The 18,341-nt window shown below is 38.6% G+C and overlaps 3 protein-coding genes across 4 annotated transcripts; 2 read left to right on the top strand and 1 right to left on the bottom strand.

Annotated features, from left to right (window-relative positions):
- Positions 1-81: 81 nt before the first annotated feature.
- Positions 82-3,531, bottom strand: si:ch211-269k10.4 (uncharacterized protein LOC100150242 homolog). Its single transcript, XM_054621309.1, has 6 exons — positions 3,429-3,531; positions 2,669-2,850; positions 1,303-1,422; positions 1,117-1,173; positions 921-1,028; positions 82-796 (listed from the first exon to the last, which is right to left on the bottom strand). The coding sequence occupies exons 2-6, from the start codon at positions 2,834-2,836 to the stop codon at positions 698-700; spliced, it is 552 nt and encodes a 183-aa protein (XP_054477284.1). The 5' UTR covers positions 2,837-2,850; positions 3,429-3,531; the 3' UTR covers positions 82-697.
- Positions 3,532-3,810: 279 nt separating this feature from the next.
- LOC129110183 (uncharacterized) lies at positions 3,811-6,095 on the top strand. Its single transcript, XM_054622372.1, has 7 exons — positions 3,811-3,910; positions 3,995-4,157; positions 4,279-4,377; positions 4,696-4,752; positions 5,244-5,354; positions 5,450-5,565; positions 5,747-6,095. Exons 2-6 carry the CDS (start codon positions 3,996-3,998, stop codon positions 5,516-5,518), a joined length of 498 nt encoding a protein of 165 aa, XP_054478347.1. The 5' UTR covers positions 3,811-3,910; position 3,995; the 3' UTR covers positions 5,519-5,565; positions 5,747-6,095.
- Positions 6,096-8,487: 2,392 nt separating this feature from the next.
- Positions 8,488-17,737, top strand: ptdss1a (phosphatidylserine synthase 1a). Of its 2 annotated transcripts, none has more exons than XM_054621534.1 (13): positions 8,488-8,776; positions 9,282-9,373; positions 9,779-9,823; positions 9,928-10,052; positions 10,172-10,330; positions 10,597-10,748; positions 11,310-11,451; positions 14,013-14,125; positions 14,296-14,361; positions 14,539-14,638; positions 14,849-14,917; positions 15,866-15,932; positions 16,121-17,737. In XM_054621534.1, the coding sequence occupies exons 1-13, from the start codon at positions 8,595-8,597 to the stop codon at positions 16,213-16,215; spliced, it is 1,407 nt and encodes a 468-aa protein (XP_054477509.1). In that variant the 5' UTR covers positions 8,488-8,594; the 3' UTR covers positions 16,216-17,737. The 2 variants fall into 2 exon arrangements, with proteins under 2 accessions (XP_054477509.1, XP_054477510.1); XM_054621535.1 differs by having other exon boundaries at positions 16,124-17,737.
- The last annotated feature ends 604 nt before the right edge of the window (positions 17,738-18,341 follow it).

Genomic DNA, 18,341 nt, shown 5'->3' on the forward strand with positions numbered 1-18,341 from the left:
TAAATATGAATCTGTGTTTATACAGTAGAAGAGGTTTTTTTTTTATGTATTTTACAAACAAACAAAAAAAGCAGGCAGATCTATGTAGACAATGTCTTTCTTTTATTGCCAGTCTTCTGTTATGACAAGTTTGTACAGGTGATTAAAATGTTTAAAACATGTTGTAATCATTTCTTTGCCTTTTTTACTTAAAATGAAGTATTTCCACCAGTGGCTAATGCCAATAACACACAAATACCTCCTTGTTCTGTTAAGCGTTCTGTACGTTTAAAGCAGCTGGAAGTGTGAATGCATCTAAAAACACATTGCAGATATTTCCACAGATAACCGAGCAGTGTCAAACCACACAGACATCCTCACATATACCGACAGAGCAACACTATGAGGCCCCCTACTAGCGTTACACAGAGAGACGAAGAGGGTGAAGGGTGGTTTTTCCTTCACATGAGAGAAGCTGACATTTATTTACCACAAGTCTTGTGTTCTCAGTCCGAGTCAAACATCAGACGCAGACCACAGCCCAGAGCTGTTCAGCAGGGGTTTAAGCTCCAATAAAGGCAATCGAGACAGGAAAAAAAAGCCACGCGAAAAAACAAAGAGTGCTAACACTTCTTTTACAGAAGTCAGGCGACCGTTGTTATATACAGACACTTAATTTGAAGTATTCAATTCTCAAATGTCTTCTTTGTTTGCTTAATCATGGTGATTTGGCGCGTTTCTCTTTATAGATCCAGAAGCAGAGGATTACAGAGAGAAGAACCTCAATTGCCAACACACAAAGTTCCAGCACCTCCAGCTGTTAGAAACACAAAAATGATCAAGCATACATGAGTTTTTGTACAAGCAAATATATGTAATATCTATTGGTAAATAAGCAGTTTGAAGTATATCATTTTGTCATATTCGTCACATGGTCTTACCTTCAAATGCTGATCATTTTCTTGACTCCAGTGAGCCAGGTCAACAGTTATCAGACATGCTGAAACTCCAGCGACAATAATGCAGCCACAGTTGACCATGAGGGACACCTGGAACATTAGCCATACGTTATCTTTTTTTTATTAAGTACTTAATTGTTCTAAGTTGTTTCTTTGGCTTGGATCGAGTTGTACTTACAGGCAGTAATCTTGGGTATTTGAACAACAGGTTGGAAATAATTCCGGCAATGATGAACTGCAGAGGACAAGGATGCAAAATCACTACATTGAAATTAACGTGAACATTTGATTTAACAAATTCTAAAAGACCTTTTAGTTTTACTATTACATTTTTTTAATGTACGTAGTTTAGGCAGAGACTTACAAGTGCTCCGGTCAGTTGGGAAAGTCTGAACAGCGTGAAAAGGGATTGTTGCATATCCTGGGTTACTGCAAAAAGTATTCCCACTGCAACACTGAGGAGACCGCTCACCAACTGCAGAGACTGACGGACGTACAGAGACACAGAGTTCAGGACATTCTATGTGTCCGTTTATCACATGCATCTTAATTAATTAATGTTTGTAACATTTCAACAGAAAGAAAATCTGAATCTTGTTGCCCAAATAAGATGTATTTTCATCCAAATCATAATAATAAATAAGCAATTAGCAACACAACAGTGATTTAACCTTTGACAATCTTATGCACATATCCACAGTATTACAAAGATAGGGTTTTCTGAGCTTTTTGCACCTAAGAGTTAGAAAACCACAAAACCCTCAACCAAGTATTTCCTGTTGCTGCTATCCAAAGATGCAAAAGGTATACAAGTTATCTTGGACATCCTCCTTTACTGCACCATTAAAGTTTTTTGTGATATCTTGCATAAACTGCGGTGTAAATATGTTTAGACATAAAATAACATAGTCACAGGGAGGAATGAGTAAAAGATTGTGATTAATAATAATTCAAATCCTCCATCTTAGTTTCCAACTATGAAGAAATACACTCAGGCACTAAATAATAGACTTCTACTGTAAAGACTGATTGATTACAATAATATTATCACATTAAGCCTATACTGTTTTATATATGTTTGGATCAGACACTTTTTTTTAGAAAGCAGTTTGCAGGTCTATAATTTATTATATTTTGTTTTACTCATGCAGACTGATAACAACTCAGGTAGACCATGTTGTCCATGTCTCAGGGCTGGTAGGTCAATCCCTGCATGCCCCTGATTGGTAAGTATGCTCCATTATCAATGTGTGTGTGTGTGTGTGTGTGTGTGTGTGTGTGTGTGTGTGTGTGTGTGTGTGTGTGTGTGTGTGTGTGTGTGTGTGTGTGTGTGTGTGTGTGTGTTTTTGCATTGTTCTCAGGATAAAAGGGACTATATAGGAGTTTTTATGACTTATATTTGTTTGATACAACCATTTGCAATGTATCATATTTCTATGTATTGTTTTCAGAGTCTTCTACATTCAAACAAACATATTACACATATCTACAGGGATCATATACATTTAGAGACTAAAACTAGGGAATCTCAAAACCCAATTCAGTGCAATGAAAGAGGCAACATGTTTTTCTTAATATAAAACTGTGTTAGAGCACAGTTAGTGTACAACACCAACACCATAGAGTTGAGTCAAAATCCCTGTGACAGAATCTCAGTAATAGTTAAACAATACTACCTTTTCAAAGGGTTTGTATGTTGGCATGACAACCTGAGCCATTTTGTCACTCACCCCCAACACAGCAGGTTGTTTCTGCAGAAGGTCATGCAGCGGCCCTTCCTTGTCTGGCATGAGCTCTGTAGCCTGGTAGTGTCGCATCATAAGCGACTCTCTCTGCATGGCTATGCGTGGCCTTTCATCACCTCCATGGATATCCATGTCGACATCGGCACAGGCCATGGTGCTTCTCTGACCTGGAGGGATGATGGTTTTTAGTGTTACATATGTGTACTTTAATTCTTACTGTGAGTCCTAGAAAAGTGACTTTTTTTTAACTTAATTTATGTAAATACAAGAGATGAGATATTAAAGATAAATTTCACTATATCACCACAACCAGCTTTGAAAATTATTATGGAAATAAATACCTTTCCCAACAGTTTAATTCTCATATACTAAGCAGATTTATTCTTTTTTTTATTCCTTAGATGACACAATTAGCATTCACAAAAACTTTCAATCCACTTTCATACACATGTACAGTACCAGTCAAAAGTTTGGACACACCTTCTCACTAACTACTTTGAAAAATCTAAAATCTAAAACATATTCTGGTTTGTTGAGCATTTGTTTGTTTACCACATAATTCCATATGTGTTCCTTCATAGTTTGGATGTCTTCAATATTAATCTACAATGTAGAAAAAAATGAAAATATAAATAAAGAAAAAACATTGAATGAGAAGGTGTGTACTATACATGCAGACATTTAGTTGCTCGCAAATTAATATTCTATATTGAAAAATATAAAAAAAAGCTTTTTTATATCTTACCCGGTTTGGCTTGAGAAGCATCTATTTCACACTCACAGTGTATTCGACCTCAAACAAGTGGCTCACACTCGAGGCATGTTTTTCACTTCCCTGCAAATACTCTGAAAGATGAGGTCAGCTCTTAACTTCCTCACTCTGCCAGTGGTATCTTCAATATCATTCAGTTTAAACCCTCAGTGCCCTTAGTTATATGTCATGGTGGCAGTATTTATGATTTGACAAATACCCTTTTATTTATATTTATAAAAATAAATAAGTTTAAATATCAATATCTTTGCAGTTTTAAATGTTCGCCAAATCAGTCTTTGCGAAAACATTTTGTGGGTTTTTGTGTGTGTCTGTTTGTGCCTGAGAGAGAGAGAGAAGTGTGTGTGGGGGGGGGGGGCATATGACGATATGCATGGCAGCTCATTTCCTTGTCAAGCTCATTTTGACAAAGTCGAGAATTTCAGCTCTGAATCAAGATAAGACGAGAAAAAAAGGTATGTAACTGAAAATCTTAACAGCAGATCGCCACAGGGATAATAAAACTGATTTAACATTCTTTGCTTAAATGGTGTTCACAGAATGAAGAAGACATTTGTATGTGATGAATCAATGATCATCACCATTCCCATCGGGAGTCTGAGGGACGCTGGAGAGGGTCAACTGATGCCGGATAAATTTCAGTGTGTGTACAGAGATTCCTACAAGGTCTTTGCTATCAAAGGGAAACCTAAACCTCTTGGAGTAAGTTGAATTGTTTCATACACAAGAAGAATCATGATCATAGAATATTTCATAGCTTTATACTAGTATTTTTGTCTGGAACCACCGTTGTAATGCAGTTTTTGTCTCTTTTTTTCATTAGGCAGCCCAAGCCATCGCTGGTGTGTTCATTCTCACGCTCAGCTTGGTTTTTACTGAGACAGGCGACTCCACCAGGATCTACACTCTACCCAGTGTTCTGGTAAATACAATTGCAAAACTACAAATTTAATCAACTCCAATAAGTAAGTTACCACTCATGATAACTGTGTGGAAATACAATTAGAAACCAATTCTATAGACATTTCCATTGCTTTTTACTTATTGTTTAACAGGGAACTGCATAAATATGCGTCTGTTCTTCTACTTCCTTTTACTTCAGTGACATTTCAATTTCCCTGCATGGGGTCAAACACATTTATCTATCTATCTTTATCTTGTATTCTTTTGATACTTCAAAATATTCTTTATATTTATATTTCTGTGTTAAATAATTGACATGTTTTTATTAATATCTTAGTTTGTGGTCTGTGGCATCCTGTCCTATGCAGCTGGACAGTCTCCAAACATGCACGTGGTAAGTTAAAAAAAAAAGTTTTTGTTCGCAAGTAAAAAATCATCTAAAATATGTGAATAAGAGGTGATTTAAAAATAATGGCATGCGATGAATGGATAGCATTATTTTGGATACAGTAGTATAATATTTTGAATGCATCCAACAGCTGTTTTTTATGCTATGTTTCTGCTATTATCTTCTAGGTCAGACTTTTGTCCAAATTTAGATTGTGATTCAGATACATTAATCCAAACCAAAACTGGTATCTCCTAAATATATAAAGTGTTTGACAATGCTTTCAAAACATGGTGTCATAGTACTTGGCTGTTGCATAATAACTCAATTATTTTTGCCATCCAATTAGACTTTTTTTCTTTGTAAACTTAAACCAAAAAGTGAATAATTGTTACTAAATTTGAATTTTAAGAATTTTGATCTTATGAAATCTAAAAGAGATTTTTCTAATGATTTTCAGTAATGCCTGCAATGTTCATGCCTCTTTCACCTTCCAGACAAAGCTGTCGTTCACTGTGAACATCATCAGCTTCTTCTGGTCCGTTGCAGCAGTTATTATCTGCGCGATGTTTCTTGGTCCACAACAAAACAGCACAAACAATAAAAAGGTATGATAGCATTTATCTTCTATAAAGTAACATCTGTTGCTCTCTGAAATACAAAGCAAAGTGCATTTATTCCACCTCTGTCTCAACTTTCAAAGCTCTTCGAAGGAATCCAGGGACTGATTTTGACTCTGCTGGTTATTGAAAAGTTAATCGCTCTTCCTTGATCTACTGGTTGAGTAAAGCTGTATGCAGACAACATTTCAACTCTTTGGTATGTCAATTTTAAACACACACACACACACACACACACACACACACACACACACACACACACACACACACACACACACACACACACACACACACACACACACACACACACACACGCGTCTGCATAAACTGTGAAAGGAATAAGATTATTCTGACTAATAGTGGTCATTCTTTATCTGCAGCCCATCATACTGCTGAAACAAGGAGACTGAGGTTTGATGGAGCTCAACAAGCCAAAGAGCAACCTCTTATTCATGGTACTTTTAAATCCTTATTGTATCAAAAGTGCAAAAGAGGCAATCAGTGTCATACAAGCAGTTGAATGAGTCAGCTCTTGGATATAGATTACCAATGATTTTGTTTGTGTACATCTACCTATCATATTTTGCAATTTTTAATCATTTTACAACAAATTACTGTTTAATCCTTAATCTCAACTCCTGGAAATTAAGCTAATATTCTAAAACTTCTTGTATTGTAACCATTGTTTGCTTTTGTTCTGTTCTCTGTGAATCACACTGTAACTTTGTTTTCTGCAAATAAAAATGAATATTTAATTTGTTTATGCCTTCTTTGTCTTTTTGTTGAGCTACTTCATATTTTCTACTTTGGGCAATAACAGATATACAGCTAAAACAATAATTAACTGATTTCTAAATCAGGAAATTATGCAAATTACCCCCCAAATAAGTATATCTACATTTGGTATCATAAAAAAATAATTTAACACATTTTGTTCTGAGGCATTTGCTGCAAACTACAAATGAAATGTCCCACATATTCATAAGATAGCCTACAATAATCAAGTTGAGAAAATAGTGCGAGCATATACCGGTGTAAACCTAGAGAGAACAAGAGATTTCTTACTTTTTGTTTTACAACCAAAAAATAAATAATTGCCATGCAAACTTTAAGTTGTTAGACAATTGTGTAACCCTTCTCAAACACGGCTCTGCAAATGATAATTATAGTAATGAAATAATGGTACTAGAGTACCATCCACTGACCTAATCTCCTACCCTGAGTAGGGGTTAGTGGTACTCTAGTACTAAACATGATTTTGCATCCTTTTTTCTCATCATTCTTTGTGTGTATTATTCCGTGCATAAGATGTGTAAATTCATTTTCTAAATCCCTTTGCACTTATTTCCTTAACCAACACAATTATCACTAACGGTACATTTTAGAAAAGTGATGCCCATGTCGGTTCTTGCTGCTCGTAATGAATAACGACAGGGACCCCTGCTGGGAGCTGAGGGTGTTTTTGGTTTCAGTGACATGTGAAGCCAGGAGCAGCCACGTGGGGGCAATACACACACACACACACACACACACACACACACACACACACACACACACACACACACACACACACACACACACACACACACACACACACACACACAAAATAAAGTGTAAAGTAAATTAACCTTGCAGTGCATGAAGTATTCAACAAAACACATTCATTTAAGATTCAAATAACTGTACAGAGGTAAGTATGTTAAAAAAAAACCATTTAATATGAATTCAGGAGGTCACAGTAGTATAATATTTTGAATGCATCCAACAGCTGTTTTTTATGCTATGTTTCTGCTATTATCTTCTAGGTCAGACTTTTGTCCAAATTTAGATTGTGATTCAGATACATTAATCCAAACCAAAACTGGTATCTCCTAAATATATAAAGTGTTTGACAATGCTTTCAAAACATGGCGTCATAGTACTTGGCTGTTGCATAATAACTCAATTATTTTTGCCATCCAATTAGACTTTTTTTCTTTGTAAACTTAAACCAAAAAGTGAATAATTGTTACTAAATTTGAATTTTAAGAATTTTGATCTTATGAAATCTAAAAGAGATTTTTCTAATGATTTTCAGTAATGCCTGCAATGTTCATGCCTCTTTCACCTTCCAGACAAATGAATATGAATTCAGGAGGTCACAGTTTAAGACAGTAAAGTGATTTCATAAGAAGTCAACCTCTAAACTCTGTCATGCTTCACAGTCCTTGCATGGAGGTCACGCTGTAAACAATCAGCACATGATGCAGGAGGACATGTGACTCTCCCTGCAAACATGAACACCAATCACAATCAAAAGGGAATAATGTCTCTATAACTGTCTTCCCTTCTTTAACCCTCTTTTGGTCATTCCACTCTGTTGGTTGCATCTTATTTGCACGCTGCTGGTCTGCTGTGTGACTGTGTTTAACCATCCCTCCCTCAGTCACTGAGTGCTGGTTTCAGGCAGTAGTGCTGGTTAAGTAGTGCTGGTTAAGTAGTGCTGGTTTCAGGCAGTAGTGCTGGTTAAGTAGTGCTGGTTAAGTAGTGCTGGTTAAGTAGTGCTGGTTTCAGGCAGTGTTTCAGGCAGTGGTGGGTTTGCTGGTTTCAGGCAGTAGTGCTGGTTTCAGGCAGTAGTGCTGGTTAAGTAGTGCTGGTTTCAGGCAGTAGTGCTGGTTTCAGGCAGTGGTGGGTCACAGTGAGTGCTGGTTTCAGGCAGTAGTGCTGGTTAAGTAGTGCTGGTTTCAGGCAGTAGTGCTGGTTAAGTAGTGCTGGTTTCAGGCAGTGGTGCTGGTTTCAGGCAGTGGTGCTGGTTTCAGGCAGAGTAGTGCTGGTTTCAGGCAGTAGTGCTGGTTTTCAGTGGTGGGTCACAGTGAGTGCTGGTTTCAGGCAGTAGTGCTGGTTTCAGGCAGTAGTGCTGGTTAAGTAGTGCTGGTTTCAGGCAGTAGTGCTGGTTTCAGGCAGTAGTGCTGGTTTCAGGCAGTGGTGCTGGTTTCACAGTAGTGCTGGTGCAGTGGTGCTGGTTTCAGGCAGTAGTGCTGGTTTCAGGCAGCAGAGGGTCACAGTGAGCAGTGCTGGTTTCAGTGCTGGTTTCAGGCAGTAGTGCTGGTTTCAGGCAGTAGTGCTGGTTTCACAGCAGTAGTGCTGGTTTCAGGCAGTAGTGCTGGTTTCAGGCAGTAGTGCTGGTTTCAGGCAGTAGTGCTGGTTTCAGGCAGTAGTGCTGGTTTCAGGCAGCAGTGCTGGGTCCTGATGGCTTCCGTGTACAGCGGGTCCCACACCTTGAGCAAGGATGATGTGAACTACAGGATGCATTTCCGAATGATAAACGAGCAGCAGGTTGAGGACATCACCATCGAGTTCTTCTACAGGCCTCACACCATCACGCTGCTGACATGCACCGTGCTCAGTCTCATGTATTTCGCCTTTGCGAGGTGAGTCGTTCAGCTAGCGTGGGTTAGCATTAGCTCGCTATGTTAGCCTCGTTAGCTAGCGGCTAACAGCAGCAGTGATGCTCTGACAGGTAACGCTGCTTAAAGCTGCTTAAAGCTGCTTAAAGCTGCTTAAAGCTGCTCTTCCTCTCTGAAAGACACTGGGATAACCTCCTCAGTGACTCCTGGCTGCTTTTACTGTCTTTTAATTAAGTTAATAAAGATAAATGTGTTGTAAACGTGTGTTTCCTGTGCTTAGCTACAACAATGTATCAAAAACAAGTTACAGTTTATCTGCTTTACAATCCACGTTTTGACTCTGTAGTCTAATATAATATATAATATATAATGCAAACACTAATGTCTCTGAGATGTGTGAGGCACATTCACATCCACATACACAACTTATACTAATGTTGTTTTTAAAAGTGGCTGTTTTACATGTATCATAGTGTCTCTGGTGATATTTACTGTTCGCTTGGACACTTTCTGTCTCTGTTTCCTGCAGAGATGATGGACATCCTAACAATAATATCTGGGTGGGGCTCATCCTGGTCATTTCCTTCTTTCTGGTCATCAGTGTTTTAGCATTTCCTAACGGTGAGCCAAAGCAATCACCCTGATGTCATCATTTGAGTATAGTCTACTGTATCTGCATCGCCATTATTACAGTTAGCCTGAAGGTTTTCCCACAAACATTGTTATTTACGTTGCTTACATACAAGACTGGTAATATGACACCCTTAGTTAGAACAAGGAAACCCATTCTGATACTGTAAGATAATTATTTATCAGTCTGACAGTGGGGACATTTGCAGAATTATTACTGTGAAAACAAAACAAGGAAGCAAAAAGGTCTTGGGTTATACAAGTGGTATATATGTGAAACAACAATACAAGGAAACACATATTTAATTGTTTCTGCGTTACGAGAAACTTGTGTCCGTTCCATCACATGTTGTAGATGATGTGTTTGAAATAGTATCTTCATGTGCCTCACTTTAGGTCCATTCACCAGGCCGCATCCAGCAATATGGCGAATAGTTTTTGGTGAGTATTGATAAAACTCTCAGAGGGTGAAAACCTTTTCTATTTCGGACCTGAGATTTCCCTCCCTAATGTCATGTCTCTCTCTCTCTCTCTCTGCTGTTAAGGTCTGAGTGTCCTCTACTTCCTGTTCCTGGTGTTAATCATCTTCCTCAACTGGCATCAGGTGAAGCAGCTAATGTATTGGTTGGACCCAAACCTGCGTTATGCCAAGAGAGAGGCAGACATAATGGTGAGTGATGTCGACTTGCACAGAAAATAATTTTCATATTGATTCACCTGCACCAATTGCGTTCACTGGCAGGGGATTATCAATCATTTTAATGAGGCTTTTTGTGCTGCTCTCTGCAGGATTACGCTGTGAACTGCCATGTCATCACCTGGGAGAGAATCCTGAGCCATTTTGACATTTTTGCATTTAGCCATTTCTGGGGCTGGGGTATGAAGGCCCTGCTTATTCGAAGCTATGGCCTCTGCTGGACCATCAGTATTACCTGGGAGCTTACTGAGGTAAGCAAGCACATACCAAATGAGGTTAACACACCCTAAATATTGTGTAACATCACTTTCTCATTAGCTAGCAGCCTGCCTCTCCTTCTGTTTCTTTAGGAGGTGAATTAAGCTGGTGTTTTTAGTGTGTTATCCATTGGAATTGATGGGTTTTGGTCATTCTCAATAACGTAACATAATCCATATTGAATATTATTGTAGACTGAGAAGTAAGGTTTTTTTAAGATATGATGAAGACACTCATGGCCTCCTCATGTCCTGTTCAGCTATTCTTCATGCATCTGCTGCCTAACTTTGCTGAGTGCTGGTGGGACCAGGTGATCCTGGACATTCTGCTGTGTAATGGAGGAGGCATCTGGCTTGGCATGACTGTCTGTCGCTTTTTGGAGATGAGGACCTACCACTGGGCCAGTATTAAGTATGACCCTACAATCTGGAAATGATATATTCTTCACAGTTTTGTGTTCATCTTAAGCCTTTTGGATTTGTTATGCTAGTTTAAAGTTAGCGTTGGGGAAGTAGGGTTTATATGGAAAGCCTGGTGCATATTATGTTATCAGCCCTAACTGACGAAATAGTTTTTTATATACTTCTTTGATTTATTGCCTTAATGCTTTATAATGTAAGTTCAATATTTGTTTTAATGTTGGCCTAATTTAAGATATTTTAATGGTTTTTTTTTTTTATGACATTAAAAACATTTATCCATGTTATAAAAGTGTAAAAATAAGTAAGACATGTTAATTCACATAAGTAAGAGCTAACTAATACCTCAAGCAATGCATGTAAGAAACCATCTTAAGATGCATAAATTGTTGTTTTTGAAATATGATCTCACAAGTTCATCAAGGCGGAGTGGATGTGAATAATTAATGTCATGGCATTACTTTCATTCTGCTTTGTCTACCTTACTACCACAATACTTACCGTAAATATTTCTGCAAGTCTCTGTAATCCTTCTCCTGTGCTTCTCCCCCAGGGACATCCACACCACGACAGGGAAGATCAAGCGTGCTGCGTTACAGTTTACCCCTGCAAGCTGGACCTACGTACGTTGGCTTGACCCAAAGTCTTCCCTGCAGCGAGTGATGGGCGTCTATCTGTTCATGATCATCTGGCAGGTGGGTCACTGAGAAACACTCTCTCGCCATCTCACGGTGACTAAGTGCTGACTAGTCAGGGATCATCCGGTGTGCTTTGCGTGCTAAATCCAGGATAATCTAATTGCCTCCTCTGCTGTTGAAATCTAAAACCTTTCTCACATGGATCCATATAATGAATGAGTGTCCTGCTTTCTACACATTAACATCTAATCCTATACAGTTAAAAAGTATGATAGATTACTTGCGAGCAATTTATGCTAATGAGAAAACAGTGCATGGAGAACCTAAGTAGGGTCCATTGCTTTTTCCACTGTACAGTCAACCGGCTGGCAAATTTCTACCCGTTGGCAACCATGGTGATGAAAGCTTTCACTGATTTTTGTGTGGTGATGAAAATGTTCCTCCCCTCGCCCTCACTCAGGCAGTTCCCATCTCTCTCTCTCTCTCTCGCTCTCTCTCTCTCTCTGCTTTAAATGGTAATTACCATTCTTTGAGAATTAGTTGAAGTGATGGGGGACGTCTCAGCTCTACTCAGCGTGGTGACAGTTTAGCTGCTCTTCACTGGCTCCAACCACACAGGCTCCGGGCCAAATGAGTGAATAACACGGCAGCAGGCCTCCCTCTCATTATCCAGTCGGTTGAGAGGGACTAAGGCAGAGTGTCCTCATAAATGAACAGCTAGCGTTGTTGACAATTTGTTTATCCAAGTGTGAATGGCATTGTGGGACGAAGCTTTGTGTGTTACTGTCCTGGCTGAACTGGTTGATCTTTTTACTTCATCTGCCTGTAATAAGGCACAAATTAAGTCTCAATGCCGCAACACACATTTTGACTAGTCAAACTCAAGTGTAACTAAAACGTTAATAATGACTCGTTCCTTGTAGGTGGCCCAGTTCAACAGCTCTGCTTTCGTGCTCACAGTCTCACTGGAACAACTTATTGGCACATGTTGTTAAGTCTTATTAGCTATACCTGTGCTTGTCCTGTGATGACATTAAACCATATGCTGTTAGAGAGATTTATGGTCCCTAAAATAAAAAAGAACTAGAGTGTGGTAAAACCGCTTAACATTCATATAATGAGAAAATGTATGTTCATGGGAGAGACATGCACGATGATAATAATAGTTCAAGAAATGAAAGATCATCGAGCTGTAAAATTGACAGGAAGGTTTAAGCTTACATTACCTGTGCAATGCAGGTGTTGAGGGGCCGACTAGCTAAGCAGGTTGTCATTTATTCACAAGGTTGGCGGTTCGATTCGGACACTTGAATGAGTCACTAAATCCCAAGTTGCTTCACAGCAACTCACTGCTCCTAAATGCTTAGGATGTGTTAAATGCAGTGGTCAAATTTCATGTATGTACCTGTATGTTTGTATATATATGACTATTAAAAAATTGTTTAAGTCAATCAATCAAATGGCACCTAGAAACCGAAAAGACTTGGTGCAGTACATGTAGTTCCAGTATGATAAATCAACCTGGAGATTTTATTTGTAATAAAGTAACGTCACAAACAGTACCTGACTTAAATATACCTGTGACTTACCTATACTCTCTAGCTTTAGGATAGCCAGAGAAACACCAATGAGCCCATAGTGTGAGATATAATCTAGAAGTTAGAATATAGGACATTAAAACATTTTAATGTGTATACAATAAAGCGCTTTAATCTACAGGTACCATTTAACAGTTTAAACTTCAAATAGTTTAATTCCTCATGTAAAATGTGTTAACAATATTTCGGTAGCAAGTGTCATTAAGCCGATTCACAGAAGACATGTTGACGTTTCAAAGGAAAAGCACAGGTATAACTTATTAAATTAAAGATGGCAGAGTTCCATTTAGCTGCTTCAGTCAGTGTCCTGGTATTTTGCATGGTGGCCATCTCAGACTCCTAGTTTAGGGACAATCGAATAGAACAGAGCCATTGTTTATGTTATGTGCTCTTCCTACTATGACAAACAAAATGTCTGCTGTGGAAAAAGTCCTATGACAGTCCTAAAGTCTCCATAAGTAGTAGAATAGTGACACAGCTACTATTGTGTTGGCACTGGACAAAAGCACCCTGGATTTGCAGCTTTAAGGTGTTTAAGAGAATTTACATTTCTACTTGGTGAACATAGTAGAAACTGTTGCCCTTTTCATACCTACAATAATCTTACAACAATACAGCAGGATAAAGCCAAAGCAACCAGTAGGTTTTTAGATCCAAACTGTGCAATGTTCTTGACTTTCTAAATCGAGCACCTGACCATAATCCAACTTGTCCTTTGTTACAATGCTTGAAAAACACAGAAAGGATGAAACCCCTCTTGAAGCAAATAGCGTCAACATAGATATTCATTTTCAATTTTAATAATTGTACAAGTTTGGAACAGTAAATCTAAATACTTTTATTTCTTCTTAGAGTCTTTATTTAAGATCATGTATACTGGGGATTGTGTATAAAAAGTGCTAATCTTCCTACACACATCATTTAAAACTCAATGTGCTTGAATACAAAGCTAAAACCAAAATGTGCTATTACATATGAAGATCTTTAATCTCTTCTACCTGTTTGTCTCTTTGTCCATAGCTAACAGAGTTGAACACATTCTTCCTCAAGCACATTTTCATCTTTCCTGCAAGCCATGCTCTTAGCTGGTGTCGGATTCTGTTTGTTGGTATCATCACAGCTCCAACAGTGAGGTAAAAAGAAAATTTTGTTAGTAAGAAAATGAACCCTAGAAACCGAACATATTTACATGTTTTTTCCAGTTCCTTGTTTGGACAGAGATTACCGATTAGACAAGTTACAGACTTGAACTGCAGATAACATTGTCTGATATTTGCATTGTTTGCATTGTTTTTTGCTCCAGGCAGTATTATGCGTACCTCACAGACACGCAATGCAAGAGAGTTGGGACCCAGTGCTGGGTGTTTGGGTAAGTGAAACCTATATTGTAGCCCTTACAAAACAAATTTAATTTCTCTCAGGTAAAAGCCACAGAGGGGCATATTTTGAGCTTTTTTTCAGTTAAATCAAAATGTATTTTACTTAAAGTCAGAGAAGCCAGTGTTGGTTGGTTAGTTAGTGTTTGTTTTTCTCTCCTCATTCACAGGGCAATAGCCTTTCTGGAGGCCTTGGCGTGCATTAAGTTCGGACAGGACTTGTTCTCAAAAACACAGGTCCTCTATGTGATCCTCTGGCTGCTGTGTTTGGTAAGATAAGGATCACAGTAATGCTACATTTCTGTGTCAAGACGAAAGCCATGACATCTTGTGACTTTGCTTTGCTGCCGACACACAATCAATTTTCATACGTCTTTCAACATAAAAAAAAAACAGCAAAATGTTCTGTGCTGTGTGTAACTGATTATGTGTTATCCATGAATCATTAAGCAGTCTCTGTTATGTGTGATCTGTTTTTAGGCCTTCATTACATTCCTGTGCCTGTATGGAATGGTGTGGTATGCGGAAATTTATGGTCCAAGACAAAAGGTATGTCTATATATTTTTTATTTTATTTTTTTTATTTTTTGTAAAGTTTGTCATAAAGTTCATAATGAAAAGTAACTTATATTGTTCTCAGTTTAAATCTATCTTGAATCTTGTCAGGGATTCATGGAAACCCCAACTTGTTAAAGTAACCTGTAGACACTAAGGCGATTGTGTGATTTATACACCTGCCAGTGTTAAAATATATATTTGAATATGTTTGGTATGTAAATATGGTGTACATATTACGTCTTGATCACATGTCAAAATGAGCGCCACTTTTACGTCAATCTTAGACTGATGTAGTATCACGCTCATGATGGTCATTAATTAAGGCTGCAACGGCAAAATAAATTAAAGTCCATTTATTTAAGTTGGAGTGCGGACCTTGTGTCTCCCCTTCTGGCAGTGAGCGTAATTACCATGAGGGAGAGACCTTGGAGAAGAAGCAGCAGCTAGGAGTATTGAGGAAGCTAAGTTTCTGGAGTTGATGCGCCTGATAAAAAAACAAACTTAAAGAAAGCAATTTCATCATCAGACCCCATAACTCCAAATTACAGCATCATGTGAACTCCCTTGGCAAGGGCTTGAATGTAACGGCTGTTGATTTTAATAGAAAAAGTCCCACACCCCGGCTGTATTGCTGCCTGTGAGTAATACAAGAACGCTCCTAGATAACATTGGTTGATACTTGTTGCATTACTTGGTAAACATTGCACTAGTATGGTGAGTGGCATTAATCCTTTACAACTATGCCCGAATGACAAGAAGCCATTTCCTCAACTGATAAGGCGAAGCCAGCAGTGTAGCGTTTTCCATATCTAAAGAATCAGCTCACATACTCTTCTGTGAATATAGAGTTTCAGACATCTTCACCAGTCAGCTGCTATATGTTCCCTGTCCAGTCAGTGGTATGTGTGTCATGTGTCTGAATCTCTTCTCCTCTCACAGAGCCTCTCTGAATGTGAAGACAGTAACTACCCGGAATATGCTGACCAAGTGTCAGAAGTATTTAAAGGTACAGTGACTTTACTGTAATTCATCAACCACAAAAACAAAGGCTGATGAAAGTAAAGATTAATCTTCAGCTCTAATCTTGTAAAGGGCTGCCCTCTAGTGTTTGGAATGGTGTTTTACTCATCCTGCAAAGTTCAGTTACCTTATTTTATAAACTCATCCCAAAGTGTTTGACCCTCCTTTTTTCAGAAGATTCAGATGTGGACGACGACAGCCCTACAACCCGACGCAGAGGGAGGGGCTCTGGAAAGACCAAATCCATCAATGGCATGGACAGCCAGTAGGAGTAGGAGTTGGAGCCAGAGGCTGGTGTGCGACTCCTGAACTCACTCCAGGGAGCCAGGTGTGAAGGATCACAGGTTGAAAATGGGGTAAAGATGCAACCACTTCCTGGTGTAATTTAAGTCTAGAAAGCCCTCACCTACAGTAGAGGGAGTTGATACAGGAGGGGCTATGCGGATGAACAGGCCCATGCAGTGTTATTAGGAGTGCACAGAGGCTTGGACTAGAGAGATACACAGCTAACTGTGTGCTGTAGTTGTAAAAAACACTCCTAAACCACTGATCACAGGTTTCTGTGTGTGTGTGTGTGTGTGTGTGAGAGAGAGAGAGGGAGAGAGAGAGAGAGAGAAAGCATGGTTGTGGGTGTGAAAAAGAGGTGGCAATAAAAACTGCCAATTGTAAATGTGACTGCATGATCATTGTAGCTTGTAACTATTATTTACAAACAACTATTCTACAATACAGTATATCATCGATGGTCAATGTACATTTGACTGGTTCACACCAGCCTTAACGCGTATGTTGCTTCAACACATTTCAATGTTAAAAGCCATTATGTAGACTTTATCACATGAATTTAAGACTCTATGTTTATAGCACAGAAAGGCTAAGGTCTTTTTTATTAGCACCTGTCGTCTATTGTCTATTTACATCATAGATGTTCACAATGTTTTCGTGTTTATAACTTGAATGTGGGCAGGGTTTCAATGCAAGACGGCTTTAGCTTGGTGGGATCATTGACCGATTGTGTTTGACCTGGAACTAAGCAAAGTACACAGTTTAAGCACTTTTCAGAATGTTTTCTTGCAAATGCTGTACATTTTGTAATGCTTAAGTATTTTGTGAATCATTGTGACCTTGTGTGATTTTATTCTCCCTGTCCTTCGGTGGCTGCTATCTTTTTTTTTTTTTCTGTTAATGTACTGATAATGGAGGGCAATTATTAAAATCCCTGCATGTGATGTCAGGTTCTACCTGTCTATGTGCAGGTGTGTTTTTGTTTTACTGTCAACCTTCTTGTTATGGCATATATTGCATTTGCATGGCTGTGTCAAATCAAGTGTTTTGGTAGGAAAATGTTTCAAGAGTAGTCAAGAGATCTTCGTATAGCACCACACACCAGGGCACTAGTAATGTTATTTTTATGTCTTTCACTGTCATCGAAACATTTTATTCACCCCTTGTGCCTGTTTGCATGTTCTTTTTTTATTCTAAACTTTTCGCAGTTTGTATTACGACTAAATGTTTGCTTTTTGTGTTTTGATTCTTCTGCTCTCGAGTGCTTTCTTGAATGTTTATTTTCATTTGCTCTGTCAGCATCATCTCAGTACAGATATATCCCTCATAATCCTCAACAATCCAGATGTTGACCTCTGTGGAATGGACCAGGCTCTCCTGCTACAGTAGACACAATAAATGGTACATTGTCTCTGGATTTAGATGTCATTTGCCAAAAACAATTCTGATAAAAATGGCTGTTCTTTTTCACTGTGAAATAATAAATAATAAAATGTTTTACATTTACTCATAAACTCTTTGAGTTATTATTGGACTCATAAAATAAATGATGACATTCACAGGAGTAGGAGACTGTTTGAATACATAACAATAGGAAATCATGAAAGACCTTGCTCGACCTCTGAAGAATGCCCTGCTGCAGCAAAGGGGTGCTGGATTGGCTGACTGGCACTGCCTGTTGGATCAGATTTCACTCAGTCTGCAAACCGTGAAACTCCCAGACTGAAATAGCTGCCTCGTGTTGACCTATTACAACATGTTTTTGAAGGTACGGTTGATGTTCCCTTCGAAAAGAACAGCAAAGAATGTTTAATAGCCGAAAACAAGAACAGTGTTCAGCAGCAGTCAACCCACAGTGAGTATTCAGGCAAACTGCAACACCACATAACAGCTGACCCTAGCTTTAAATCAAGCCAAATACCTTGTTGTATAACAGGTAGTAAACATATAAAATATGGAATGAAGTTTATTTCTGCTATTTTCTCTTTTCTGTTTAAAACCACACTTCACTTTTCCAACATGTGTGTAAGCTCATTTCCAACAGAGGGCAGCAGAGAGCCTCAGTGTTGTGCAAAATGTCACGTGACCTGTTGGGCCTAAAGCATAGGAC

The sequence above is a fragment of the Anoplopoma fimbria genome, chromosome 20 (genome assembly GCF_027596085.1).
Source record: "Anoplopoma fimbria isolate UVic2021 breed Golden Eagle Sablefish chromosome 20, Afim_UVic_2022, whole genome shotgun sequence".
Taxonomy (NCBI): Eukaryota; Metazoa; Chordata; class Actinopteri; order Perciformes; family Anoplopomatidae; genus Anoplopoma; species Anoplopoma fimbria.